The sequence below is a fragment of the Aspergillus ruber genome (assembly GCF_000600275.1).
Source record: "Aspergillus ruber CBS 135680 unplaced genomic scaffold scaffold00005, whole genome shotgun sequence".
NCBI lineage: Eukaryota > Fungi > Ascomycota > Eurotiomycetes > Eurotiales > Aspergillaceae > Aspergillus > Aspergillus ruber.
Window position 1 is genome coordinate 599,709 of NW_024467301.1, and position 26,087 is coordinate 625,795.

General features: G+C 49.8%; 9 protein-coding genes across 9 annotated transcripts; 1 reads left to right on the forward strand and 8 right to left on the reverse strand.

The window, feature by feature from the left end:
• Positions 1-222: 222 nt before the first annotated feature.
• rpL3 (60S ribosomal uL3 domain-containing protein) lies at positions 223-2,555 on the reverse strand. The gene is made up of 6 exons (XM_040787511.1): positions 1,912-2,555; positions 1,812-1,843; positions 1,651-1,708; positions 1,429-1,585; positions 699-1,372; positions 223-643 (listed from the first exon to the last, which is right to left on the reverse strand). Exons 1-6 carry the CDS (start codon positions 2,109-2,111, stop codon positions 388-390), a joined length of 1,377 nt encoding a protein of 458 aa, XP_040641322.1. The 5' UTR covers positions 2,112-2,555; the 3' UTR covers positions 223-387.
• A 29-nt stretch (positions 2,556-2,584) lies between these two features.
• On the reverse strand, positions 2,585-5,653 carry cyc8 (putative transcriptional corepressor Cyc8). Its single transcript, XM_040781213.1, has 6 exons — positions 5,443-5,653; positions 5,159-5,362; positions 5,018-5,100; positions 4,776-4,955; positions 4,628-4,720; positions 2,585-4,564 (listed from the first exon to the last, which is right to left on the reverse strand). Exons 1-6 carry the CDS (start codon positions 5,615-5,617, stop codon positions 2,636-2,638), a joined length of 2,664 nt encoding a protein of 887 aa, XP_040641323.1. The 5' UTR covers positions 5,618-5,653; the 3' UTR covers positions 2,585-2,635.
• Positions 5,654-8,499: 2,846 nt separating this feature from the next.
• EURHEDRAFT_301396 (uncharacterized protein) lies at positions 8,500-9,146 on the reverse strand. Its single transcript, XM_040778272.1, has 2 exons — positions 8,829-9,146; positions 8,500-8,742 (listed from the first exon to the last, which is right to left on the reverse strand). Exons 1-2 carry the CDS (start codon positions 9,045-9,047, stop codon positions 8,635-8,637), a joined length of 327 nt encoding a protein of 108 aa, XP_040641324.1. The 5' UTR covers positions 9,048-9,146; the 3' UTR covers positions 8,500-8,634.
• A 1,980-nt stretch (positions 9,147-11,126) lies between these two features.
• On the forward strand, positions 11,127-12,562 carry EURHEDRAFT_301251 (uncharacterized protein). Its single transcript, XM_040778270.1, has 2 exons — positions 11,127-11,786; positions 11,833-12,562. The coding sequence occupies exons 1-2, from the start codon at positions 11,325-11,327 to the stop codon at positions 12,343-12,345; spliced, it is 975 nt and encodes a 324-aa protein (XP_040641325.1). The 5' UTR covers positions 11,127-11,324; the 3' UTR covers positions 12,346-12,562.
• Positions 12,563-14,814: 2,252 nt separating this feature from the next.
• On the reverse strand, positions 14,815-15,336 carry EURHEDRAFT_409870 (uncharacterized protein). The gene has a single exon (XM_040781214.1). It carries the CDS (start codon positions 15,323-15,325, stop codon positions 15,089-15,091), a length of 237 nt encoding a protein of 78 aa, XP_040641326.1. The 5' UTR covers positions 15,326-15,336; the 3' UTR covers positions 14,815-15,088.
• Positions 15,337-16,730: 1,394 nt separating this feature from the next.
• Positions 16,731-20,604, reverse strand: EURHEDRAFT_450917 (mRNA-binding protein RRP12; the record flags this gene model as incomplete). The annotated part of the gene is made up of 2 exons (XM_040783907.1): positions 16,731-20,468; positions 20,542-20,604. 2 exons carry the CDS (start codon positions 20,602-20,604, stop codon positions 16,731-16,733), a joined length of 3,801 nt encoding a protein of 1,266 aa, XP_040641327.1.
• Positions 20,605-20,848: 244 nt separating this feature from the next.
• On the reverse strand, positions 20,849-22,262 carry EURHEDRAFT_409872 (U6 snRNA-associated Sm-like protein LSm1). Its single transcript, XM_040781215.1, has 4 exons — positions 21,783-22,262; positions 21,620-21,688; positions 21,443-21,558; positions 20,849-21,379 (listed from the first exon to the last, which is right to left on the reverse strand). The coding sequence occupies exons 1-4, from the start codon at positions 21,952-21,954 to the stop codon at positions 21,203-21,205; spliced, it is 534 nt and encodes a 177-aa protein (XP_040641328.1). The 5' UTR covers positions 21,955-22,262; the 3' UTR covers positions 20,849-21,202.
• A 127-nt stretch (positions 22,263-22,389) lies between these two features.
• EURHEDRAFT_495298 (uncharacterized protein) lies at positions 22,390-23,618 on the reverse strand. The gene is made up of 2 exons (XM_040785671.1): positions 23,404-23,618; positions 22,390-23,339 (listed from the first exon to the last, which is right to left on the reverse strand). The coding sequence occupies exon 2, from the start codon at positions 23,287-23,289 to the stop codon at positions 22,486-22,488; it is 804 nt and encodes a 267-aa protein (XP_040641329.1). The 5' UTR covers positions 23,290-23,339; positions 23,404-23,618; the 3' UTR covers positions 22,390-22,485.
• A 791-nt stretch (positions 23,619-24,409) lies between these two features.
• EURHEDRAFT_409876 (C2H2-type zinc finger protein) lies at positions 24,410-26,087 on the reverse strand. The gene has a single exon (XM_040781216.1). It carries the CDS (start codon positions 25,794-25,796, stop codon positions 24,498-24,500), a length of 1,299 nt encoding a protein of 432 aa, XP_040641330.1. The 5' UTR covers positions 25,797-26,087; the 3' UTR covers positions 24,410-24,497.

The window sequence follows — 26,087 nt, forward strand, 5'->3', positions numbered from 1 at the left end:
CGAGAAAGAAGTTGTGGCTGGATCGTAGGATCAATGTTGGGCGCAAGACAGGACCCATGACGCAATGCACTCCGCGAGAGGGCCGCTTGATTTGACAGATTATTCTCGATAATAATAGTACTTGGCCTAGAAATAACTCAGAATAACTGTCAATGGAAAGGATGGCTAACAATTGGAGTTAAGGTACGTTATGTTCCGCCATGCGCGATATATATCTTAAAACCAAAACCGAAATCTTCTGACCCGGCACTGTCTGTTACAAAATATTTCCACACTTTCTTACCAAACGTTAGAATTATACGCTCTACTGGAACATTTTGAAGGTATTGTCACTTTTTATTGAAAAGGAAAATAAACGGAAAATACATCTCACTCCATCCCAACACCTTAAACAGTAGTAACAAGATCCTTCTTGAGGGTACCCAGGAAGGCCTTCTTCTCCTCGGCAGTCTGGAAAGCACCGTGACCGAACTTGGACGAAGTATCGATCCATTTGAGCTCGACCTTCTCGGTAGCTCTCCGGTTGACCTGGGGGTAGAGGGACTTGCGCAGGGTCATGACACGCTTCTTAACACCGGGAACGGAACCCTTGAGGAGGAGGAAGTCGTTCTTGACCTCACCGTAGCGGACGAAACCACCCATACTGTTCCTTATTAGTATTTGCCATTTCGATTCAAAGTTAAGGGATGGAAACGTACGGAGTGATCTGCTTCTTGGAGATGTCGAACTCAGTCGAGGCGTTACCCTCGTCAGTACCCTTTCCGACACGGAAGACCTTGTGGTTGCACGATGTACGGTGGTGGTAACCCATTTGACCAGCACGGGCAACAGTCCACTGGACGTGGTTAGGATGCCAGGCACCAATACAGGCGACCTTACGCAGACCCTTGTGAGTCTTACGGGGCAGCTTAGTGGTACCCCAACGGCTGGTGACACCCTGGAAACCGTGACCCTTGGTGACGGCGATGACATCGATCATCTCGTCCTTCTCGAAGATGCTGTCGATCTCGATGGGCTTCTCGAACAGGTTGCGGGCGAAGTCAACCTTGTCGGCAATGGCGCCACCGTTGACCTGAACCTCCATGAGGTGGGCCTTCTTTTGCTTGACGGGGGTCTTGCGGATCTGGGTGTGGGCGAGCACACGGACGACAGTGCAGTACTTCTTGATGCGCTCGAGCTCACGGGTGATGGCAGCACCGCTGTTGTCGGCGTGTTTCTTGGCGTACTTGGTGAAAGCCTTCTTCTTGCTCTTGTACCAGTTCTTGTAGAAGCGGCGCTTGACCTCGTCGCTCAGGTGCTCGGCCCAGACAGTAGTGAGCGAGCGGAGACCACGGGGAGTCTCAATGTATCCAACAACACCGACAGCGACAAGCTATGATTTTGTAAGTCTCCGTCTCTTCCCATCGTCTCGATTAAGGTAATACATACCGGAGGAGTCTCGATGACGGTAGCAGCCTCGACAATTTCCTTCTTGTGCATCTTGGCACCGGGTCTGTCAAGGTCACGGACGATGGTGGTCATACCGGCCTTGTAACCCATGGCGGCCGTCAGGTGGACGGGCTTCTTGGGGTCATCCTTGGGGAAGCTGCCGTAAAGTCTCAGTATACCGTTCCCAACCCGAAAATTTTTCCTGATGTCGCCAATACTAACCTCTTGACCTTTCCACGGTGACGGGTCGCGCGCTTCCGGGGAAGGAAGGCAAGCGAACCTATAAACACAATTGTGTCAGTATACCATTGCACACAGAACCGGCCGACTAAGTGATGAAAATTTTCGAAACGGGCGTTGTATAGGAAAAGGATTTCACGAACCGTGCCGAGGCGCTTCGTACTTCCGGTGACTCCTGTAAAAGAAAATCGTCAATGTCTGCTTCTTCGCATTCGAATTGTAGTCGAACCGGGCAGCACTTACATCGTGACCCTGTTGTCGTTAGTCGTTGGAGTGGTGAGAGAGTCTGGTCTGAATTTGACCGGGTCGTATTTTGCACCCGCTTGTCGAGTGTGGGCTGATCTAAGCGAAGTCTTGGCGCAGCCCTGCCTCTTTGGGGCTAAGCGACTTACGGCTTCTGCCTCAGGCAGCTTTGTTTTTTTTATTTTTTTTTTATCCCGCATTTACTGTGCAGTCACGTGAGAAACTACATGAACGCTCGGGTAGTGGTACTGTGATAGTATAGCAATTTCATTTCCAAGGGTAATATCAAGCATTCACAGAGAATCAAACAACTCAAACTACAACAAATAGCCCATCACACATGGGAGAAATGAAGATCGGAAATGAAAAGACCAACAAACATTGAGCCACAAGCCGCCACCGTGGCGTCGCCACAAATGCCCGGCCAAAATGTAAAATACAAAAAGAGGACAAGAAAAGAGAAGAAAAGAAGGGAAGTAGAAAATTGAAAATGGGAAATGAAACAAAAAAGAGACATCCGCGCAGGGTAATGAATGAATGCAAAGTTTTTCTCATCATATTCATTCAAAGTTCTTGCTTTCCATCCAACCAAAAACAGAAATCACTTAAAAACACCTATTTAAAGCCCGCTTCCGTCAACCGCGTACATCAAGGGAGTGAGAAGAGAGAGAGAAAAAAAAAAAAAAAAAAAAAAAAAATCAATCGAGTATATAACAGGAGTTTCTTAAGCTGCGGGCTCCTGCTTAGCCTGAGAAGCTTGCACTCCGTTGCCGTTGGCATTGCTACCATTGGGGCTTCCCTTGGCGGCAGTGCTAGCCCGCTTCTCATCATCCCCATCGTCATCATAATCTTCATCCACGTCCATCTTCCGCGCGGCAGGCTCGTGGGCAGGAGGCTGCTCGGGACGAGCAGGTTCTTCCTTGACCTGAGCCGATGGCGGTCCAGACTGAGATCCGTTAGAGGCTGGAGCAGAGCTCTCAGCCATGGGAGGAAGACTCGAGCCGGATTGAGGGGGCATGTGCTGGATAGATGGAAGCGTTGGGGGATGGTGGGCGGCCTCGGACGGATGATATTCTTCGTTCGCACGACGCTGCTCCTCGCGTCTAGCTTCCGATGAGCTACGGCGCTGCATTTCTCCGGGGGACGGCATGCGGTTTGGTGGGGTGACGCGACGACTGGCTTGGTCGTCGAGACGAGCGCGGCTCTCTTCATTGGCGATCTTCTTGATAGGACCAATATCAGCTTCCCATTCCCTGCTACGCTTCATTGCTGATGCGGGACGATCCTCACGCTCCCGGGCAGCTGCTTCGGCGGCAGCGATCGCGGATGCCGGCGGCGGAGCACCCCCTGCAATGCCACTGTTGCCGCCTGCTGGGATAGGACCATAGTGGAACTGTTGGTGAGGATAAGTCGAACCAGGCGAAGAAGGCCGCTCATCGCGAATCGGCCGGATATCTGGGTTTGGAGAGAACGGTCGGTGGTAATGAGGCATCGGGCCAGACGAAGGAGGACCGCTAGGCGCACCAGGACCGCTGGGAGCAGCAGCAGGGGGCAAGGGTCCGCGGGTGGCGGATGGGAAGGCACCCGAGCCGCTAGGAACTCGCTCGTGGGATGGTGCGGGAGCATTGGTGATTTGAGGTAAATGATACGCGCCAGCCATGGCCGTCTTGGGAGAACGAACGGCAGATGGGGCGCGGACCGCATCGGGGAACACCCTGCCGGGCTCCTGGCGCGGGCTAGGTTGGGCCGGGCCACGGACAGCATCACGGTGATCGAAGCCGTTGGCTGCTTGGGCCTGAGCCTGGGCTTGCGCCTGCGCTTGTGCCTGGGCTTGGGCTTGAGCCTGTGCCTGTGCCTGTGCCTGAGCTTGAGCCTGGGCTTGGGCTTGAGCTTGAGCCTGAGCAGCGTGGGCAGCCTGGGCTTGCGCCTGGGCCTGAGCCTGAGCGTGTGACTGGAGTTCATTGATACCGCGGTTCCAATCCGCAATCTGCCTGGGAGGGGCAGGAGGCTGCGGAGGAGGACCGCCAGTGGGAGCCGGCGCACCCCATTGCGGAGGACCGCCAACACCAGTTTGGTAGGCTTGAGGATGGACATCCTGCGGCTGAGGAGGAGCACTGCTCTGGCTGGAACCTGAAAGTTGGCTCTGGAGCAGTTGCAAGCGTGCCTTGATGTGAACGTTCGTGGGATCAAGATCGGCAGCGCGGCCATAGGCGTCGAGAGCATCGGCAATTTGGTTGTTGCAGGATTCGTACAGAGTACCGAGATCATACCAAACTTCCGAGATGTACGGGTTCAGACGGATAGCACGGGAGTAGGCGTCCAAGGCATCACGGTACTGGTTGATTTGGTAGTAGAGCACACCAATCGAGCACCAGAAGGTAGGGTTCCGGCCATCGCGATAGACGGCTTGCTGGTAAGCTTCGTACGCCTTGGGATACTTGGCCTGCGACATATAGCAACGGCCAAGCAGATACCAACTCTGTGCGTCAGTGTTGTCTGCATTAACCGATTTTTCAAGATATTCAATGGCCTTTTCTTGGCTTGCATAGCTAGCGCTCTGCTGGTGATAAAGCCAGCCAAGTTGCTGCAAGACCTTGGCATGGTTGGGGTCACGGTCCAACACTCGTCGGTAGGCAGCCTGGGCCGATTCAAACTGTTGAAGCTGTCAGAATCCGCACGAGCCTGCAAGTAGTATGAGAGGGGAAGAACCACATACATCCTTCTGCTGTTCATGAACGTGTCCAATCTGGAACCAAATATCCTCCTCAGTAAGAGGGCGAGGAGGGTCGCTGACGATATACTTGAAGCACTAGAAAATGATCAGCAAGGATTCAATCCAAACGAAGGCTGTCATCGATCCATACATCCAGACTGTTGCTGAATTTCTGCTGCTGCTTGTATATTATGCCCAAGCGGAAGTAGATTTCGTTGGCCTTTTCAAAGTCCGGGGCCATACGCATAACCTGGGAGAAAGCCTCCTCGGCATGGTCGAGAGAACCGTAGCGGTCGTAGAGTATTCCAATTCCATACCAGAGTTTTGGCTCCTACAAAGCACAGCTGCGGTTAGTGTAACGCGTCTACGGAACGTGATAGAACGAATACCGACCTTAGGATCCCGAAGGTGATACAGGGCTTGTTGGTAGGAGGTATACGCATCTTGCAGATTGTCCATCATCAGATGACAGTGGCCTGCAGTCATAATTAGTTGGTTTTCTAAATACAGCACGCCAATGGGAATAATTCTTACCCAAGCTGCCCCAGGTTTCCCCGCTTGTCGGGTCCAATTTCAAGATATTTTGGAGATATTCGACTGCCTTGGCGAATTGTTCCTTGGTTCGGAGGATGCACGAGATGGCGTTCATTGCAGGAATGGACCACTGGTTATGTCGCAGTGCCTGTTCATACGCATTCATGGCGCCTTCGAGGTCGCCCATCAATTCCGTCAAGCTTCCTATCGCAAAATTGTCAGCCATACACGATACACGTCATCGGGGGGAGAAAATTGCAAGGACCAGGGAAATAAGCACATACCGATCTGAAGCCAGACCTGCTCATTGAGCGCGGCGATTTTCTGCGCGGTGTTCAGCGGTGGGCCCTTTTGGCCCTGCGACTGCAGGGGAATGTGGCCATTGACTTGGGCATGAGCCGCGATGTGGGCATGATGAGGGGTGACAGCCCCGGTGGGTGACGGCTGAGTGTGAGCCATATTGTCCGAGAAGGGTCTTTTTTTTTTTTTTTTTTTGAATTGTTTTTTTTTTTTTTTTTTTTTTTTTTTTTTTTTTTTTTTTTTTTTGAATTGCTTGCGCTACCGTCCAAGTCGACCGATCAGGGACTCTGCGACACGGTGATGCAATGCGGTGCGCGTGTCACTGATCAGAGTTGCACAGTGCAGGGAGTCCCAAGGTGTTGCGCGGGAACCTATGGTCTGACTCTGTCTCGTGTCGGTGTGTATGTGTGTCAAGGCCCGATTTGGCTGTGTTGTTTCGCGCCCAATCGCACAAATACCGAAGGAACCGGAGATAGTTGCGAAATTGAAAGAAATATATTTTGAACACGTTTTACTTGAATCCAACTGAAAAGGAACGCGACTGATCGCACTTCCAGAGCGCCGCGGTCAGGTGTGTCGGAGTTGGCAGGCGGGCGGTGCAGGCGCGCCAATTCACACGAACAAGTAAGACAAGTTAAAACAAACAAGAACTGAAGCTAGAAAAGTGCTTAAAGGAAGAGTAGACGAAAGATAGGATGAGAAGCGATAAAGTGTGTAGTAGTTGTACTGATAGCGGTGGTAGTACTCCGTAGAGCTCAAGGGAAGATCTTGGGTGAGGCCAGCCGACCGAAGCCGGTTAGTATGGAGATGGCCAAGAGGGGAAAGAGAAGAAATGAGCAAACGAAGAGAAACAGATGAGAATCAGGGGGATAGGACAAGGTCAGGCAAGGAACGGAAAGGAAAGAAGGGAAAGGCAAGAGAGGGGAGAGAGGAGAGAGGAGAGAGAGGAGAGAGGAGAGAGAAGAGAAGAAAGGGTCGAGGGGCTGACAGAGTAGAGAGAGGCCAGAGAGGGTGATTTAGTGCCAAGACCAGCTAGTGGTTGTGCAGCTCATGGAGCAGGCGTAGGAGTACAGGACAGTAAAAAAGAAAAGAAAAAAAAAAAGAAAAGGCGCTGGGATGACGGTCGCCCGGACAGGCTTTGGCAGCCGCTTGTCCAGGAACGGTCTAGTGCTAGTGGAGCCCCACGGATCTGGAGGCGCGTCCGCGGGTATTTTAGTCGCTTAGCTCAGCAGCAGGTGTGTTTTTATTTTCCGGTGCCGGCTTTCGGTCGGGCGGGTGACATAACCACGACGCATTCTGTACTCTGTGGTAATTGTACAGAGTACATATTAGTTTTAACATTGACTGATGAATGCAAGTACAACTACAGATGCATCGCGTGTTTGCTAGAGGCACGCTTAGCGCCACGCTGGCATGGGTCTAGCATGGCTCAACGGGTATTCTCCGTATGGGGATCTGCTATTACGAGTCTCGGGTATCCATACGCGCTACTGTCTGAAATAAGGATATTACAAAAGTACCATTTTTATAAAAGATTTTTTATAAAAAGTACATCGTACTTGTCAGTACGATTGAACTAATTTACACCCGCGACAACCCAAATAGAAGCCAATATGCCAGTGATGCATGTGTACAGGTATCCTGTGTGGGAGAAGTCGGGGGCCAAAAAACGGAAAATAAGGCAAATTAAGGCAAAAAAGGAAAGAAAATAAAGAGAAAAAAAAATATATATATATATATAAAAGTTCAAGCACGAACCCCCGGTTGTGACTCGCCGAGGAAAAACACACTAGTGTGGCTGCAAGTGGGTCATGGATCCTTTCTTAGTTAGGTCCTCCCCGTGCCATTGTTAACCTTTCCCGAATCTAGTAATAGTCTTTGCTTTTTTAGGGTCTCCACCCTTTGGCTTGGTCTCATTGGTTGGGCACAGACCAGCTGCAGAGAGCTGTCTTAAGTAAGTGTGGGGCTATCTGCTAAGCTACTGGAAGCGACCAGAATTGGGCAGGCATGAGATGAGGCTCCACTCGGACCACCTGCACTGTTGCAGTTCTTTCGACAGGGGTAGTGTTACCCCTGTATGTGACAGTACGAAGTACGGAGCACTTAGTACAAATACTCTGTACATGTACACTGGGTGCGCCAAGTACTCTGTACAAGTACTCCGCGTATCAGTCGATCCAACTTCATACCCCTCTTCACTAGCCGTCATACGCCTGACACAACACATACTTGGCGCTTTCTATGAACAATACTAAATTTACACTACTGCAATTCATACAGCCTAGCATAGATATAGAGATATCGTGTCTGTAATCCATGGTTTCGGTTATGATGATTGACGTCTCCGGCCGTGAGCCACACCCGCCTACCCGCACTAGCCACCGCCACAAATCCCTAACGGATTCCGGTCATTTTTTCTTGGTGGAGCACCAGCCGACGCTGATCCGTCGTCGGCTTTTCGAGCGATGGTGTGTGGATGATGATCTGGATACATCACCGAGGGGCGAGTGGGGCTTCGTACATATTACAGCGCATATGTTGCTCCCACCATCAGAGTACAAGTAATGTGTGCGAGAATTTATGGATTCTTCCTGCCAACAATGCGATGCAATAGTGTTGATCTGGTAGTTATTTATCTTGTAAAACGTGATATTCACATATTTTTACTTCTCAGGTTAATTATTTTGGTGCTCTTCCGCAGTTATTATTGTTCCAGCTAATTTCTAGAGCCCGTGTTCTCCCCACCCCTATTTACGGAGTACATACAATTCCTCCATTGTCCGTGTAGTCCGTATTGGCATCCGATCAAACACCGACTGTTTTCTTTCTTTTCCCTTATTTTCTTTTTCTCTACCTTCCCCTACAGCTCTAGCAGAATTAATGCAGATATGCACTCCGTACTCCATACAGACAGCCCGTAAGGAGTAAGTGGCCCACCGACATACCGCAACCGCCACGGTTCCTCCTTCATTCTTCACCCGTCGCCTTATTATTTACTCGATCGCACTGAAACCTACTAAAAGTAGCACCCCTGCAATAAGCTTTCCTAAAAATGCAATGGTCGCAGCACTGACCTTATCCTGGTCCTACACATACATATTTCTACAGCTGGATCCCAACTGCATATGGCATATGGGCTAGGCTATTTGTATGGCCGGAATTGTGCGGGATTCAAATCAATCACCGAATGAATCCACCTCTCGTTCATCATTCTCGTATATATTATAGTGCCACCGCACATCATCATCATCATAACAAAGAAAAATAAAGCAAATAACACAAAAGTAGGCAATATCCTGGTTCTTATTGGTGGTTGATTGCTGTTTCTCTTTGTTCTCTTATCATTTCTGACATACTATGATGCATGCATGATTTGGCTACTTTGAAGGTTACTGGAGCTTGGGCTGAGACTATCGCACGGCATCGGCTCTAGTCTTGGTTTTTGCGCGCGTCTACGGTGGATTTGGGAGTGAATCTTCATTTGTTCGCAAAGTATGGAGTACGGATTCATTCCACTAGAGTATTGATTTAGACTCGCCTTGTACGGGGTACAGAGTAGGAGCTCATGTAAAATGCCGTGTGATATCATGTGTCGATTCTTGCTCAGTGATAGTGTTATATCGATACGAAAGTATGTCGTTGCTTCGTGATTTTTAGAAAATTGATGGTGATAACCAGATGCGGCGATTTATCTTCATCGCCCGATGACACACGTAGTATTCGTGACATGACATGGTCTCGTCACTTGATTAGGCACGACATCGCCATGCGACTGGCTCCAGAATATATAAATAGATCTAGTGAACTGGTGGTGTTACAAGCTAGATAAACTTACCTGATGACAGTTCATCATAAACCAAGATCCTTGACTTCTCACCGTCTGTCTCCTGGACATTACGCAATACCTTCTTATTCTTGCCTCTTAGGTAACACATACCTACCTATAGAGTGGGCGAGCTCATAGGCGGCAGGTACTTCCACCATGTTGGAATGTATAGCTTTGATTTTATGGATTGATATCGTCACCATGGCCTCGGAAATCCCGAGCGCACAATAGACTACATAGAACTTCGGCAGAATGGCGAATCCGCCCGGCTGACTCCGTTAAACCGTTGAATGTACCAAGGAACTTTGAAAGATGTTCAGACTTGATAACACTTTGTCTCCTCTCGGTAACCAGGCTTGCGGGGAGTTGATCATTGATATACCGAATGAAACCAGCTAGAGGCAGAGGGGGTGGCGGAATTAGCGACTCGTACCGAGGCTGGTATGGGGTTGCACTCTCATGAAGACCACAGCGTTCAATTATTGCGGATGATGAAGATTAATCCTGGCGAGTATGTCGAGATTTATATACAGAGTACAGGGTACTCCTGAGGACCTTGCTAGGGGCTGTGTCACTTTATGGTGTCAGAATGGTTGTTGTGTGTGCATTTTACACGTCTCGGCCGAGATTCACTTTCAGAGTACGGTAAGTAGGTCCGAGTGGTGACGCTTCATATTTACATAGAATTGCAGCTACCTGCATTCTGCACCAAATTATTTGTACTCTGTAGCCAGTTGTACTATCCTGTCAGTTGAACTGTATATGTCACATGATCTGACTGTACTTTGTACCCCAACTCATGGCACGGAGTAAGAGTCATATACATCCAACTGTTGGGAACGCCGCGTTCTCCGTCCAATGAATACCTTTATAACCAACGTAGCGTTGAGATTCAACGATAATCCCGAGATCTAACTTCCGGCGCCATGGCGTTAGATGACGAATGCGATGCTCAGACCGACATCACGTTCTCTGTCCAACATTGAACAAACAACATCCTCGGCCAAGGAGCAGGCCAAGATTGCAGTGTCAAATCCCGCGGTATATGCCGCTTATATCCAGTATATAGACAAACATTCCGCCGGCCAAGAGAGGATGATGAATCTGCCCAGCAAGCCCTGTGACAATTTACCTAAAAGATACCACCGAGTAGAGCGGCCTGCACTTGGCGTCTTTGCCGTTTCAAGCGGTTCGGAACCAGTCCTTCTTCTGCCAAGTCTCGCCAACCGACTCCGAACGCGGATCCCGGAGAGTTAGTCAGCGCTGTTGAGCCAATAAATAGTCCTGTATCTCAGCCTGGAAATCCCCGCAGGGACTTGGCGGCTTGGCGTGTGTTTCCTCTTGGATTCAGTTCCTCCTCCTATATAGATTTTAGCAGTAAACCAAAGGGTAAACAAACATGGAAAGTCCAGGAATGACCCTGCAGCGGCGGAGAAACAACCTACATTCAGATAGGCCACATCTCCGGCGCCAATCGGACAGTGATGAGCCATCCTGACATCCGCCAAGGCCTCGGCATCTGGGCGATCTTGGCAGGAAGCCCCAGAACCCTCCGCTGTCTCCCTCTGTCTTCGTTTCCCCCTTCTGCCGCTGTTCCGCTCTTTTTCTTTTTTTTTCTCTTCTTCTCCTCCCTTTCTTGTCATGCGCGCCTGCTATAATACGTCTCCTCTCCCTCTTTATATTCCTCCTCCGCCATCGTTGATCCTCTCCTCCCCCTTTCCCCCATCACTACGGTCACTACCAAATACTCCCATTTCCTATTCGGGCGATTTTGAATGCCTTCTACAGAGAACGTGATGTCCCTTGCGCTTGAAACCATGCGGTGAGCCCTGTCTTGGTTCGCTCCGTGTGCGCTGTCTGTACCACAAGTGCCGTGTTCTCCTCTATCTCTATTGAACTCCCTGTAGCAACTTTATTCTCTTGATTATTTGGAGCCTCTCTCTCTCTCTCTTCGTCATCCCTCCTCTTTTTAGAACATTCTTCCGAGAATACCAAGAAATTTATCTGCCGGCCCTACCCGCTCGTTTCCTTGCATTCGCAATGCGACAGCCGGAGATGGCCCACACGCCGGCCTATTACCACGACAATGGTCAGCTCATGACGACCTTTCTCCACGATCCCCGGACTCCGGAAATCACCACTACACCAGCTCCTGCTCCTCACCCTCCTCCCGCTCCAGTCGCGGCCGCACACCGATTATCGGGGGTTTCGTCCGTACAAGAGGGTCCCTACCATACATACCGTCATCATTATCCCCATCATTCCCTGTCTGGATCCATGGGTTCGCAGTTGGAACCACCGGCTCCGGCGTCATCTCATTTGGAGAATGGTTCGGTAGTCACTCGCGAGTCGAATAGTTCCAGGCGGAAAGAGCGTGCTCGGGGGAGTTTGTCGGAGCGTTCGTCGTATATGTCCGGAGAGCGTCCATCGCGTACCCCTAAGCGACCCGTTTATGACGATGCGCCTGTTCCAGATGACAATCAGGATGCTCTGGTGATGCTGGTGAGTTTTTTCATTCCTGTCCCTGTTATGGTTATTAATTGGTTAGTTTCGTCTGTCCATCCCAGTGCCAGTCGTCGCGTTCGCTACCTGCCTTTATACCATATTTGGACTCCTTTTCGCGATCCTTGTTTCTCCCCTTCGTCTCTGTCCTCCGACTGCATACCTTAAAGAAACATCGTTTCGGACACAGATTTGCGATCTGTTGGCCCCTGCATTACATGTGCACGAACGCTTAGTCGGCCTGAAATCGTTCCCTCGTCGCTCCTCCAGCCAGTGGGTCTACGATGACGACCCTGACACTTCAACTTCGTCGCCGTCGTCTGAGGACCGTAACCAGGCCTATTCCGTTGGTGGTTTGATCGTTGTGCTTTTGCTGTCACCATTCTTGTCTCTTGCACTGCTTCTGACTGTGTGGATTGCCGCATCCTTTTGGGTATTCGCCATGGTGTTGGGCAATCCCGATGGCACCGAACGCAAAGATGACGGTCGGGCCGCTGTCCTCGGAGTCTGTCGATGGTGGCAGAAATGGTTAGGCAAGGCGCGAAGGAAATCTCGCTGATTTGGATTGATTTGATTTGATTTGATATGCACCGCCCCACTTTGCATTTGTTTTGTTTGCTATTTGCCATGATACCATTTGAGATATGTGGAATGATCTCGTGCTTTTGGGTTTAGGAGTATTATATGGGTTGGATTGCTGGCGCTGGATCCCTTTTCTTTTCTTTTTCTTTTTTTTTTGAGTGGGATTGTATTTCTATGGAGTACTCGTTTGCGCGAATTGATACCCGGTTGGTTTAGGTTGAGAGAATAATTGCACCCGTGTCCTAATGTTTGATAGCCTTTGTGGGGTATTATTCAATTTACTGTAGCTCTAAATTTATCTCCGGCTTCTCGTTACTGGAGTTGCCAGCAACACATACTTCATTTCCCGAAACTGTCTTGCTAAGTACAGCAGAGTGACGTGCTACATCTACAACTTTTGAACGGCCGCAATGGCCCACACACTCAGCAACAAAGATGAAGAGACAGCTCTTCATATTCACATAGTACCCTCCTGTAATTTGCCCATCGACCAATCGACATTGATTTCAACTGTCATATCTTCAAATAGGTCGCGCCCTGGTTCCACCTCGTCAAGGCATCGGCCGAATTCTTCATCCGTAGAGAACGTCTCACAATCGCCAAGTGGAAACTTAGGACTACTGGGGTGGATAGTTCGGCTCCGTCCGTAGATCTCTGCTTAACAATTCTGTTCGACAGTAGGAAGATATCGTAGAAATTCGCAAATTTGGGGAAGTCTTGAGCTTATACTGAGATCGCTACATCATATTAGGGATTTCATTCTAAGGTTGTGATGATCTTGTATGATGATTGGGTAGCGAACACCGGTATCCTTAAGCACCATTTTAAAGCGCATGATTCGTCGTCAATAAACGACGCTATGGCCATGGTATTGCGCGGTGTATCAATTGTCTATCTATGTTATCAGCTGAAAGAAATAACGGAATCGCTCTTTGGGCTTTCTGGCTCAACTATTGTTGGTAATGAACGAACTGTCAGTCATAGGTGAAAGCTATCAGCTGAGTTGAAATAGCGTGTTGCGGCCCTGGTTAACTTCCTCCGCGATTTAGGCATGAAAAAGTATAAGATAGTGTGTGTGCAGATGGTTCGTTCAAAAGTTAGTTGAATGGTTAATGTGGATGTCACATTCTGTGTTCATGCATTGTCGCTACTAAAAACAGGTGGGTTCTACTTGCTTGGCTGAACTATGCTCGGATGAGGATTTCGACGACGACCATGTGAGGCCACATTCTGTTGTATTTCACGGTGAGAACCCTGGCATGGCAATTGGCAACTGCAACTGGCAATTTCCTAGGCAAAGACGAACAAGGGTAGAATATATCTCCAGACCCGTTTGTTGCGAAGAATTGAATTTGCTCGTTCTCTCGAGGGAGATTTGCGAGGCAAGCGATTAGCATCTCAGTGGTTTCATCTTCCTTCTTTTATTGACTGGCGAATAAGCTTTTGGTCTCACTGTTTGAATTGGGAGTCTGTTTTTGCTGTTTCCGGGAATGTCAAAGTCGAGCGAATGTTCGGCCTCTTTTTCATGCCGTGCAATCTTGTTCGTGAGACTTTCTCTCGCGGTTTCTAAATCGTATCTGCTATGCAGAAAAGTTAATGAACATGATGGAGCCAGAGATCATGTGGTTGTAATAATGGCATGCTTGATTGATATTGTCGGGTAAGTTAACATGACACGTCCGCATTTCACAAGACAAGTAAGAAGCGTATTTCTTCTTGGCCCTAATCCGTATTGGCGAGCCAGGCCATATCTGTACCAGCCTTTTTTTATATTCTGCATCATGAACAATATTGACATTTGTATGGAGTGTTCTGCGTGTGTTATCAGCCCGTCTCATTGATCTGGCACCAGGAGGACCGGAATGACCCTCGGACGGGCGAAAAGGTGTATTCTCTGAGAGGATTGGATTTTTAGACTATTCTTCCAAAAAATTGTCGCCTTGGCTGTTCTGGCGTTTCTACCGACGTTTACCTCCCTTTGTGGACCTGATACAACTAAATGAGCCCAATAGATCCTGGTACAATTATCGATCTCGTATTGGTTGCATGAAGGAGAACCACACCTCTATAGAACCTGTGTACACAATGAGAGGACTTTGGAGGCCTTGGAGAATTTATAGCCCCCGCAACGGGGTGGATGCTTTCAGCGGCACCACGTATTGCTGGAAACTGAAAGCCAACCGGATTTCCCCTGTTCAGACGACAGCAGAAAATATTGAAATCCCCCTTTCTCGTCTTTGCCTTAGCAGAGCAGGTTTGGGAAAGATGTGGCAAGCTTCGATAGTGGAAAGCCCTGCAATTCTCACTGCAATCCATGTCATTTTCTAATAGTGGAAGCTTCTGGCATCTACCACTTTCCACGTGAGAGACATATTTTGCTCTTTTGATCGCTGACTTCGTTCAACTAATAACCCCGGGTTTTATTTATGGCTTTAAGGGGCCTCTCCTTCTCTTCTGTCTCGTGCATAAAGTGACACTTTCGTCGGGATCCGGTCTCGGAAAGGCGATGCTCGAGTATCTTTGGACATTTCTGTCGCACCTCGTTTATAGATGACCTGCTCAGTTTTTTGTTTCACTTGGCCTGACTCCTAGGGATTGGTGGCAGTTAAGCTCATCCGAGCACATGATAGATTCAGACATTGCCGATAGATATACATTCTTGTTACTTCCCACTGCATTTTGGGCAGTCTCAAGATTGAAAGAGACAGATTGCTGGGGCCTTAACCGTCTGTATATCTTCTTTTTCCTGACAAAATCTCTCTTGGCATTAGGCCTGTATTGCTAGATGCCAACTTTTTATCCGATAGCAGCGGGCTGGGTGCTACGACTAGGTGTTGTTGGTGGTATCCCATCGAACGCGATATCAAACCTTTCTTTCTTCTGAAATTCATCACACTTGCCATTAAACCGATCCTAGAGACGTTCGGATGGTTAAATGTATACAGTGACTCATGCATTTTGATCAGGGGATTTTCTTTTTTCAACAGCTCCGAGTTTCCTGCTGTGCAACGATGAGTTAGCAACCTAATCGCCATTTCCAAATTTGTTGAAGATACTTGCATTATTCTTATCCAAGCCTATTCCAAGTTGCACACGTCCCGAAGATATTTTTTGTATCCACCCAGAATGGAGGAACCTATCACCAAAATTCACTCGTTGAATAGATCACTGGATATGTATGACATATCTGATACATGTATCTGTGCTTTTTGCTTCCCTCATGCCAAAAAAGGACCTATGGCAGAAGGGAGGCATCAACCTAAGTAGTGCCGGAATGATTGAAAGTCTATAACTTTCTACACATTCCCAAATGTCGACTGGCTAGATATGATAAAGGCAGCCGTGCAGCGCTTGTAACAAATTTTATTGTTATGCAATCAGTTGTAAGGTTTTTCACGGGTTATCCCCTCTAAGGGAATTTTGCTGTATCTGAAAAGATTCGTCAATGGTAACCTGTGTGGCAGTACACTGAGTATAGTTCGGTGATTCGTGGGGTTTTCTCAGGCCGGTGATCAGTGATGAATGAGGTTGGTTCCTTTTCGTGGACATTGACGGCGCAACGCATTCGTACCATGGTTTATATTTCGACTATATTAAGCAGCCTGTAATGAGGTTCAATTGCTGTTGATCGATGGCTGAATTCAGAGTGTTGGCAGCGCAGAAGCATTATATCGTAGGGTTAATGCTTATGCTTAATAAACCAGGCACTCAAAGGCTTGTGGGGTCGAATACCTTCACCATGCGCAGAAAGCGGGCACTTCTGTGGATGCAATTGCATACATTCCCCAGTTCGATATGTGTGACTCAAGAGCGTAGGCCCTTGCAAGGTCTTATAGTCCTGCGAATAACTGATTCATGTGACATTCGTATGAGACAAAAGAACACCCGGAATGGTGATATTTTCCCGCTATTCAGGACTACCGTAACTAAAAATGAGTCGAGAAGCAGCGCTACCACTCGTCGGTCTTGTGGACTGCCAGTTCATCCAGCTTAGCATAGCAATGGACATGTGTAACTGTATGTAGCACTGTATAACATTCTGTAGACGATAGCACCGGAAATACAGAAAGACGGACTGCACTGATGAGCAGTGGATATATGGTAGAGGTGTTAGGAAAGTAGGAGACAAAAAATGTTCCTTTCATACGTTAACAGTTCAGTTACATGATATCCATTGAATGTTTTTTATACCCTAACCTGAAGAACAAGGACGTCTATATAACCAGCTGACAGAGAAAAGGGTATACATATGAAATATGAGAATACCACAACACAACCAAAAACAACAACTGAAACCAATATATTCAAGTAGTCAGTCATCAACCATCATAATCTAACTAAAAAACATCGACATCAAACTTTTTAACGCCTCCTCCGCTGCGGCTGCTGCCTACTCCCTCCATGATTCCCCTTCTTTTTCTGCACCCGCGCAGCACTGGGTCCATGAGCCTTAGCTGCTCCCAATCCCTTTCTCCCAGAATTAGCATTAGTCTTGGCAGCCGCAGCCTGCAGATCCTCCTTGGACACACCACCGTCCTCATCGATATCCATACCATCACCGCCCTTGTTCTTCTGCGAGAACTTGACCTTACCCTTCTGTCCGCGGCGCGCGGCGTCGGGGCCGCTAACGGCCGCGAGGTAGGCGTTCACACCACCACCGCCAGAGGGATCGTTTCCGGCAATATCGGCATCTTCATCCTCGTCATCGCCGAAGATAAGACGGCCGTCAGGGCCGACCTTGGCGTTGCGTTGCTTTTTCCTCGAGCCGGGGCCGGTGTTGAGGAAGCGCACGCTGGGCTTTGTGGTGGAGATGTTGGCGAGGGCGTTCGGAGCGAGGAGGTCGAGCGGGTTATCCTCTGGCGAGAGTTCGCGGATGTATTGTTCGCTTTGCTTGCCTGCGCCTGCCTTTTTGTTGGGTTTCTTGTTGCCCTTATGAAGGGAGCCTTGCTCGTCGACTTCGATTTCGCTGGCGTCGGCGTCGGAGTCCAGATCGGAGTCTGAGACGTCAGAGTCGTAGACAGCTTTATCGAAGGCGTTGCCGTAGGATTTTTCTTGCTCGGCGGAGGCGGTCTTGGTGTTAGTGTTGGCGGTGGTGTCATCTTCATCTTCGTGGTCGCCAGCGGCCTTCTTCTTCTTGCTTCGTTCGCGCTGTTTGCGGATGTTCACAACGAGTTTGCGGTCTGCTTCGCCGACCAAGCTCTCGATGAGCGGTGCGCCGAAGCGGCGCATCAATCGGTCAAGGATGCCCTTGACCTTACTGCGGAGACGGCCCTTGTGCTCCTTGTTCCAGGCCATAAGGTTCGGGACGAGCGAAGCCAGTCGCGAACGGAGTAGGTCCTCCGGTAACACAACAACAGCGACCTTGACGAATCCCAGAACCGACCGGACAATTTCGCGGTTGTTGCTGGTTAGGAACAGCTCGATGGTCTGCACCAGGTCCGAGCGCACGTTCGACTGCAGTTCTGTGTGGAACTCGAAGAACAGTCGCGACATCGCCGTCACTGACGCGGCGACCATGTGCGGAGAGCTACCCGCCAGACCGGCGGACACCATGGTGAAGAATTCTTCGACCGTGGCGAGGGCATCAGGGGCGTTGTCGGGCATGTGAGGGACCAACGAGTTGCGGATCTTGGTTCCCGGTGGGTTCTGTTCGGGGTCGATGGTGCGCTTGGCCAGGTGAATGAGCAGCTCGAAGGAAGCGGTACGCGCCTTCTCGTTGCTTTCCTTGCAGCCCAAAACGACCTCAGACAGGACACTGGGGATGAAATGCAGGTCCGAGCTGGGGAGGTGGGTGACCAACTCGTGGATAGCCAGCATGCGGTCACGACGGGCCGACGAAGGCGTCTTGTCTGCTGTGGTCAGAATGAGAGACTGCAGCTCACCGCTGCGTTCGCGGAGAGCAGTCGCTCCGGTCTCCGTTGAGGCTAGACGGGGAATCAACTTGTATGCTTTCTTGATCAGTTGCTGGTCGCCGGTCTGGCCGTTCAGGATGGCGGCGGCCATGGCGAACAGGCTAGTGAAGCTGGACCGAGGGAGGTAGACTGACATCGCGATCACCAGGTCGATCAGGGTGTGCGATGTAGGCGGCATCTTTTCACCACCGCTCGATTGCTGCTTGCCCTGCTTCTGGGCTTCTTCCTGCTCTGAGGCTACGGAAGAATCCAGCATCGAGGCGACACGGGTGAATGTATCGTTGAGCTCCTTCTCAGGAGTAATGCTCAAGTAAGCATTGATACACTGCAGGATGAAACCTCTGTAGTGCGGAAGAGTCTGGCTGTAGACGTTGAACAGCACAGCCAACAGGTTACTAGCAAACCCGCTGAGATGCTTGATATTCTTAGCCGCGGCAGCCTTGGTGATTCTCCTTTGCAGAATCAGATCATCCTCCTCCTTCTCCAACTCCAGAACAGCCTGGTTTGACTCCACTAGTGTCTGCAAACCACGGCAGAGATCAGCCCGCAGCTCAGTCTGCTTGTACAGCACATTGGAGAGCAGCTCTGCAAAGCTCTGGTCAAACGATTCAACCAAGTCCAGCGGCAGCTCACAGTATCCCGGGAGGGTGGCCCAGGTCTGCTGCACAAGGGTTTCGAAGATCTTGGCCTCGACCGTCTTTTCAGCGGCGCCGTAGGACATAAGTCTCTGGTACAACGATTGACTGAGAGGGACCATCTCGGTGCGGAAATGCGCGAGGTTGGTGTTAGTAACGTGGTCTCTGATCACGGGCAGGAACCAAACGCGGCCGGGTTGGCCGGCCTTCTGCTCAACGATATTCAGAGGGAGGATTTCGAGAACTGCGGCGGGGCCCATGGCTTCGATGGCGCTGCCCAGGACCTCATCGGCTTCCTTCTTGCCCTGGAAAGCGTCGTTGCCGCGCAATTCGCCGACTGTCTTGACTATGTCGATTAGGTGCGGGCTTGAGCGCCACTTGAAGCTGTCGAACATGGCAGAGCAAACGTTGAAGACTTCCGCCCAGGCAGCCTGATACTTGATCGAGAGCAGGTCGGTGGTGGCCTTGGCCAGCCTTTCCAGCGTCTTCTCGTCGTACACGGAGGGCTCGATGATCACGCTGGCGGGCACACAGTTGGCCAGGAAGGAGATCAAACATTCCGATGCCGAAATGCGAATGTTATTCGACGGCGACGCCAGGAAACTCGAAATCAGATCGAACAACTCCGGTAGTTTCGCAAATGTGTCCTCAGGGCTAACCTGCGCCGCAACATCGTATCCACGCGACATCACCGCGATCCAAGGCGGTAACAGCTGCGAGTCGTTCTGCGCAGGCTTCAATTCCGAAATCGCATCCAGCAGACGCGGCAGCTTCGAAGACGAGAAGTCATCCGCCATGCTCGAAAAGATGACCTCAAAGACCTCGAACGCACCCATCGTAATGAACTCATTGCTCGACCGTGATGCGTGCATCAGCAGCTCGCACAGCGGCTCGATCTTTTTACTGGGCCAGCCATTCGCCGCTGTCGCAACCGTTTTCACTAGTTGCAACGAATGAATCACAAGCGGGTCTTGGTTGTCGCGCTGGTTGCCCTTCTTCTGCTTCGACACCGCAGCAATGCCATCATCCAACGTCCGCAGCGCAGATTCTGCACACATATCCGCGGCAGGATGGTCGAGCGATGGGCTCGGGGGAGGATTCTGCAAAACTTTAACGAGAGCATCCTGGGCCCTCTTCCGCACCTTGGGACGGTGGTCCACGGCCAGACTCAGCAAACCGGCCGTCGCCCGGCGCGGTCCAACCTGGGTATGAGGGAGATTCCACGAAGCAGCATCTTGCCCGATCAAAAGCGATTCCAAGCAGCCAATCGAGGGTCTGAGGAGCGGGGCTTCGACTTCGGGGAGGGAGAGCGCGGGTGCGAGACTGGTGAGGATCTGAGAGAATTTGGAACGGAGGATTGGCTCGGGGACAAAGGGGCTTGTGATGTCGAGGAGATATACCACGGACGTTGCCAGATCCTTATTGACAATGCCCTGTTCAGCGGATAGTGATTGGGAGAGGAGAGCGAGAAGCGCCGCGAAATATGCCGTTGGTGAGAAATCTGCTTTTTGGTCGCGCAGTGTGTCTTCTACTGCAGAAAGAACCACAGCAGTCTATATTAACCATCAATTAGCCCCGTATTCTCTCTTATTTCCTTAGATTCTTCTGGACAGAAGAATGACTTACGTGATGTTGATTCTGCAACTTGGGCGACTTGATCTTCTCAAGCTTCTCCGCTAGGGTTGCCATGATGGTACACAATCCCAACCGGCAGGGGAGAAGTTGACTATTAAAATAGAAGAAATGCGCAAGCTGTTTGCCTTCAAAAAGAGAAAGACAGGGACAGAATAAGTTTTGTTGAAGATTAAAATTGAAGAATCGGTGGATGCGGAGACTTTTTTTTTTTTTTTTTAGGTGTTGCCGCATTTCTTGGCATTACTATCGATAGGAGCACTACGAATTGAACTACATAAATAGTGAGAACAGTAGAAGAGAAGGCCATAAAGTGGTATATTCATGAATATTCAAATAGACATGTCTGGTGCCAGGCATGTGCTCATTCCTCATATTATGAACATTCGTCAAAACATCAGAATGGACATAACAATCGTCAAAAGGCCTCTGACCTCATGTTAATCTGATTTCTCCCAAAACATGGACTATAGCCATGTATCGATGTACCTATTTCTCATGGCGTTTACCAAATGTGTCATAGTAATGGTTCGCAGCAGGCGACGCTTCCATAGTTTTTGCTCCCCTCAGTTGTAACCCATGACCCGAGTCAATAACTCCAGAGCAACCCAAGCAATGCTGAAGAAGACGTGTCGAAATGAAAGGAAATAACAGACTAGAACAGAAGAGTCTCCCCGCTATGTTCAGCCTCGAAGCCCAATTTTTGTAAATTGCCATGACGTTTCTTGTCGCCAGTTTGCCGTTCCGAGTCCTCTTTCTTCTTCAATGCGTAGACTTCTTCGAATGGCGCTCTTTGAACACTCTGGGGAACATCGTCTTCCCTATCTAGGTCCTAATAATGGTAAGAATGATTAGCATCAGGAAACATGTCATATTAGGTGAAACGAGGACATACAATCTCCCCAAGAAGCAAGACATTCTCCCCTCGAACAATAAAAATCCCCCGTGGAATATCGGCGTAAAGGCTTCCGGCGTAGAGTCGTTCGACAGTATCTTGAAGGACGAGATTCGCTGCAAGCACCAGTCAATCGTCCACTCATTTCCAAAGATTCGTATCCCGTCCAGAACATACCGAACTGATCCCAACTTCTCAACACACCAAACAACTTCCTCCCATCACGCAGGACCAGCACGAGCTTCTCTGAAGCAAACAACACCCGTCAGCTTTCTCTTCTCTCCTCCCTTTCTTTCATTCTCTTTCCCGCCTCCCATCCACTTCCAAATGCCGCACTTACTATCCGTCAAATCCAGCAACTGAGCAGCAGTCGTAAACATTTGCGGCGGTAATTGAGGCGGTCCTTGTGTGACCATCGAGGCTGGTCCGAGGTTCTGTTGTTGCTGTTGGGGTTGTTGTTGCGATTGTTGCGCGGCGGCAGGTGGGGGGTCGTGGATCGAGAGGCGCTCCATTGTGGTTGTTTGATGCGCGACACGTATTTATAACTTCTTTTAATCGATATCGGGGCGATCCGAAGAGAAGATTCAAGTCGAAGAATGTAGATGTAGACGTAGGTGATTGTGGGACAGCGGCTTGGTGGGGTGCGGTGCGGTGATGTTTTTTCAAACTAGATGGGAAATGGTATTCAGAGACGTGATTGAGAAGGTGTGAATAGGGATATTATCATTCCCTGATAGCATGAAATAACCTGTTTGCAGAATGAACGGGGCGATCGCAATTGGCGTTGCAGTTGAGGAAAGTCGATTTGATGTTGGATAGGCTGGGTATGTTTGTTCTGTTTGTTCAACGCTGTTTTTATACAAGGCCGAGAAGAATAAATCATGGCCTATAACGCATCTTCTAGATGATAGAAAACGGTCATTATATTCTTTTAGCTACTTAGACTACATCCTAATTTTAATACATACACTTCCATCTCGTCTCACCATGTTCACATCAATCTACTCATACTCCGACATACCATAGTTAACCACCGGGAATAATCAAGCAACACCCCATCCTCTCCGCCTCTCCTCCGTCATCCTCCTCTCCCTCCTTCTACTATAAGCCGCACAAAACGGTTCCTCCGCGCTCCCCACCCTCGCCCTCGCAGGTTCCATCCCCCGCTGATACCCCGGACTCCCCGCCCCCGGCACCACCTGCACCAACTTAAACTGCTCCTCGCTGATAATGCGCAGCCGAAACAGGTAGCGCAGGAGCTCGAAGTCTGGGCGGGTGTTGACTAGAGTGTGGCCGTGCTGGTAGTGGGCTGTGTCGATATGGTCGAGGAGGGCGTCCCAGGCGCGGATGTGGGAGGTGTCTGTGAAAATGTTATTGGGGGTGTTGGTGGTGGGAGAGGTTAGTGAGGTGATGGTGGGACAGATAGGGCAGCGCGCTATTGGGGGCGGCTGGTGTGTGCGAAAGTGGCTCAGCACATGGGTTTTCCAGTGATCGATATCGGTGAATGTCTCGTGACAGTTTAGGACGTGGAAGAGACAGGCATAGTTGTAATTATAGTTGTTGGTTGCGTTATCGTAGTCGTCGGAATCGTAATAAGCGCGTGACGAATAGAAAATCGGACGGGTATTTGAGATCCTAGGCGCTGGGGTCTGGATAAAGGACTGGCTCTCGCTTGGGGATTGGGGTTGAGGCACGACGAGGACCCCATTACCGTCGTCTTCAAGGATATCATGTCTGGCGAGATCAGACGCTAGTCCTGTATCAACGGACGAGGTGGATAAAGTGGTAGAGGATGGGTAGTAGTCGGTGACGCTGGATAGCGACGGAGCGGGAGGTGGGATCATCATCTTTTGTAAAATTCCAATGATGGGTGAAGCACGGATAGCTTTTTCTGTTCCTAGAGACAGTTGTTAGCATTTCATCTCAATTCATCTCATCTTCAAAATCGCTGTGTTCCTTACCAGCTCATAACCAAGTAAACACAAGAAGAGGGGCAATCATTCCAGCACCCATGTCGTCCAACTAACAGACATGGGGTCTTTTTTTTTCTTTCTTTCTTTCCTTCTTGATTCCGTGATTGCTACTTAAAATGACGGACAACAGACAGGCAAACAGAAGTCCAGCTGCTGCACGACAGAAGATCAATGAAATTTTTCTTTTTAGCGTTAGTCTGCGGTGGTGCTGGTCGAGAGGATTTATTGGACCACGTCCAAGCGGGGTTTTCTTTCTTTAGACGTAGTCGCATACCTACAGATACCTACAGAATAATACAGCAGAAGTACGTACAGACTGCGTCTGCTGTATCCTACAAAGTATGCACTCCGTGCTCTACCCGGTATTGTTGATATCACCCGCAGTTACACCGAGTGAGCCCTGCTGGGACCCTGGAGTTGACCGGGGTAGCGATAACAGGGGGAATCCTGGTCTATCAGGCGAAATGATAACGAATGCGCAATGCTGAATGGTCCGTCGGTAGTACATGCTTCGTATCTTCTTGTTGTCAAAGTTTTGTATTGATCGAATAAAAAAACAACTGTCCATGTCAAACATGACTTAGTGCAACTGCGGGGGTATTACTTGTTCATTTTCGTTGCAACATCCAGCCAAAGAGAGAAGTGAAACAGAGTAAAAAGTCAGGTGGTGATATTATCGAAGCCGTGGCCTCAAGAGAGGAGAAAACCACAAGATAAGCACAGAACTGCAGTGTGTATCAAAATATTTGTGAAAATTTATAGCAAAAAGGGAATTGTAGAGAAAAGAAGAAAGGTTATAAGAACAAGAAGGGTAAATAGAAACACGCAAATCCCATCCATCTATTTAGTGACGCCGAAACGAATTAAGGAAACGAAAAAAGCCAATTAACCACCGACACCATGGATGCCCGTTAAACCACTGTAAATGCAAAAAGAGAAGTCTAATCGTTTCGTGACACACATGAGAAGTAATTTTTTTTTTTTTTTTTTTTTTTTTTTTTTTTTTTTTGTTTTGTTGTTTTTCTTTTAAAATCATTTTGTGACTCTGATTGAAGAAAAAAGTGGAAATCAGAGTTTTGCTTTTAAAAGCGGTCTGTTAGGTCACCACCAGCGACCGAATTGTTGGTCGACGAGGACATGGACGAAAAGCCACTCGCAGGATTCAACATGTCTTGAACAGCCACCTTGGGGACCTGCGGTACTGGAAGCTTCCGTTGTGTGCCATCTGGCCTCGACATAATGTCGGAGATGCTCGGGCCAGCGTGACCCTGACCGGGGTTGTAGTACTGAGGACCCTCGGCCTGGGGTTCCATCGGTGCCAAGGCTGGTGTGTGAATCGACAGGTGACGTATCGACGGCAAATGCAGTTCACTCGAACCCAGGGGCCTCAGACGCGGCGAGTGGGCCGGAGTGGCCAGGGGAGTGTGGTCAGGGGTTGGGGAAAGAGAATCGTGAGAGAAGGTAGGAGAAGAGGGTGCAGTCGAGTTAGGCGAGTTCGGCCTTGAACGCTTGATGCGGTGCGAGTAGGAGTCATCTTCCTCGTGCGAATGCGATCGAGACATGCTCTGAGAGATGGCATACGCAGAGAGAGAAGGAAGACGAGTACTGCTGTTGTGGTGCCGTGAACTGAGCAGAGGGTGATGGTGGTGGCTGCGCGGAGGGTTTTGGAATCCAAAGTGATCATCGCGCTCGACTTGCGAGGCTGCAGTGGCCAGGAGGTTGATGTCCATACCCGATGATGCCCGCTCGCTGTTGCGAGGGAAGGGACCAAGATTCGAACGCATGTGGCCGGCGAAGTTGGCGTAAGAGTGGGGAGGAGAGACATCGGGCGAACCGACCTGAGAGACGGGAGCAGAGCGGGTGATAGGCTTGCTAGGTGGCGGCATCATGGAACCAGCCGCGTTGTTCACAACGGCATGAGGGCTGTCCTGAGCACCTGCAGCCGCTGCGGCTGCTGCGGCCAGATGCTGCGCCTTGTTGCTGCGTCTCGAGTTGGGATTGTTGTGAATTCTCGAGTGACGAGTCAGCTCATCGGAGCGGCTGAAGCGTTTTGTGCACCCCGGGAACTGGCAAGCATGTGGCTTCTCACCAGTATGCGTTCGAATATGACGGGTCTGGTGTTCCAAACGGTGGAACGCGCGGTCACAGAGGGGGCACTTGTAGGGTCGAGGGAGGTCCTGGCGCACCTCTTCGGTGGCCGGACGAGCACCCTTCATCAGAGGAGGCAGTAGGCTGACAGAAGAGGCCATGTTGGTTGGAGGACCAGAAGGAGTAGCTGGTGCTGACGTGGTCTGTTGACGAGAAGCGGCGAGAGGGTCTGAATCCGAGGATTGAGGATTCAGTAAATTGGAGAAATCGACTGAAGACGCCGGCGATGGCATCTGAAGCTGTGACGTGAGTGTAGGTGTGGGTGCCTTGAGAAGGTTAAGGTGGAGGAAGAGGAGAGAAGAGGGAAAAGACAGGTGTGGAAGTAGGGCAATTGGGGGGATTTATAAAAGAAGGGTCGGTTCGGAAGGGGGAGAGTGGGTTGTGGGGGTGGAAAGCCGAGGCGCAAAGGAAGAGGAAGAAGAAAGATAGATGAATGGCCCAGCACAGGGGGAGTGCAGCAAAAAAACCGGGAAGAAGACGTGATCAACACCCGATATAAGGCCAAACTTTGTTTTTTTTTTTTT

Coding starts and splice junctions, on each gene's coding strand:
- rpL3 (XM_040787511.1), bottom strand. CDS start 2,111: ATGCGGGATAAAAAAAAAATAAAAAAAACAAAGCTGCCTGAGGCAGAA. Junction 1,586..1,650: donor CACCGTGGAAAGGTCAAGAG/GTTAGTATTGGC, acceptor ACTTTACGGCAG/CTTCCCCAAGGATGACCCCA. Junction 644..698: donor TCCAAGAAGCAGATCACTCC/GTACGTTTCCAT, acceptor AATAAGGAACAG/TATGGGTGGTTTCGTCCGCT.
- cyc8 (XM_040781213.1), bottom strand. CDS start 5,617: ATGGCTCACACTCAGCCGTCACCCACCGGGGCTGTCACCCCTCATCAT. Junction 4,721..4,775: donor AATTCAGCAACAGTCTGGAT/GTATGGATCGAT, acceptor ATCATTTTCTAG/TGCTTCAAGTATATCGTCAG. Junction 4,565..4,627: donor TTCATGAACAGCAGAAGGAT/GTATGTGGTTCT, acceptor CAGCTTCAACAG/TTTGAATCGGCCCAGGCTGC.
- EURHEDRAFT_301396 (XM_040778272.1), bottom strand. CDS start 9,047: ATGATATCACACGGCATTTTACATGAGCTCCTACTCTGTACCCCGTAC. Junction 8,743..8,828: donor ACCTTCAAAGTAGCCAAATC/ATGCATGCATCA, acceptor GATATTGCCTAC/TTTTGTGTTATTTGCTTTAT.
- EURHEDRAFT_301251 (XM_040778270.1), top strand. CDS start 11,325: ATGCGACAGCCGGAGATGGCCCACACGCCGGCCTATTACCACGACAAT. Junction 11,787..11,832: donor AGGATGCTCTGGTGATGCTG/GTGAGTTTTTTC, acceptor TTAATTGGTTAG/TTTCGTCTGTCCATCCCAGT.
- EURHEDRAFT_409870 (XM_040781214.1), bottom strand. CDS start 15,325: ATGCATGAGTCACTGTATACATTTAACCATCCGAACGTCTCTAGGATC.
- EURHEDRAFT_409872 (XM_040781215.1), bottom strand. CDS start 21,954: ATGGAGCGCCTCTCGATCCACGACCCCCCACCTGCCGCCGCGCAACAA. Junction 21,689..21,782: donor GTTGCTGGATTTGACGGATA/GTAAGTGCGGCA, acceptor TGTTTGCTTCAG/AGAAGCTCGTGCTGGTCCTG. Junction 21,380..21,442: donor TCTTGCTTCTTGGGGAGATT/GTATGTCCTCGT, acceptor TACCATTATTAG/GACCTAGATAGGGAAGACGA.
- EURHEDRAFT_495298 (XM_040785671.1), bottom strand. CDS start 23,289: ATGATGATCCCACCTCCCGCTCCGTCGCTATCCAGCGTCACCGACTAC.
- EURHEDRAFT_409876 (XM_040781216.1), bottom strand. CDS start 25,796: ATGCCATCGCCGGCGTCTTCAGTCGATTTCTCCAATTTACTGAATCCT.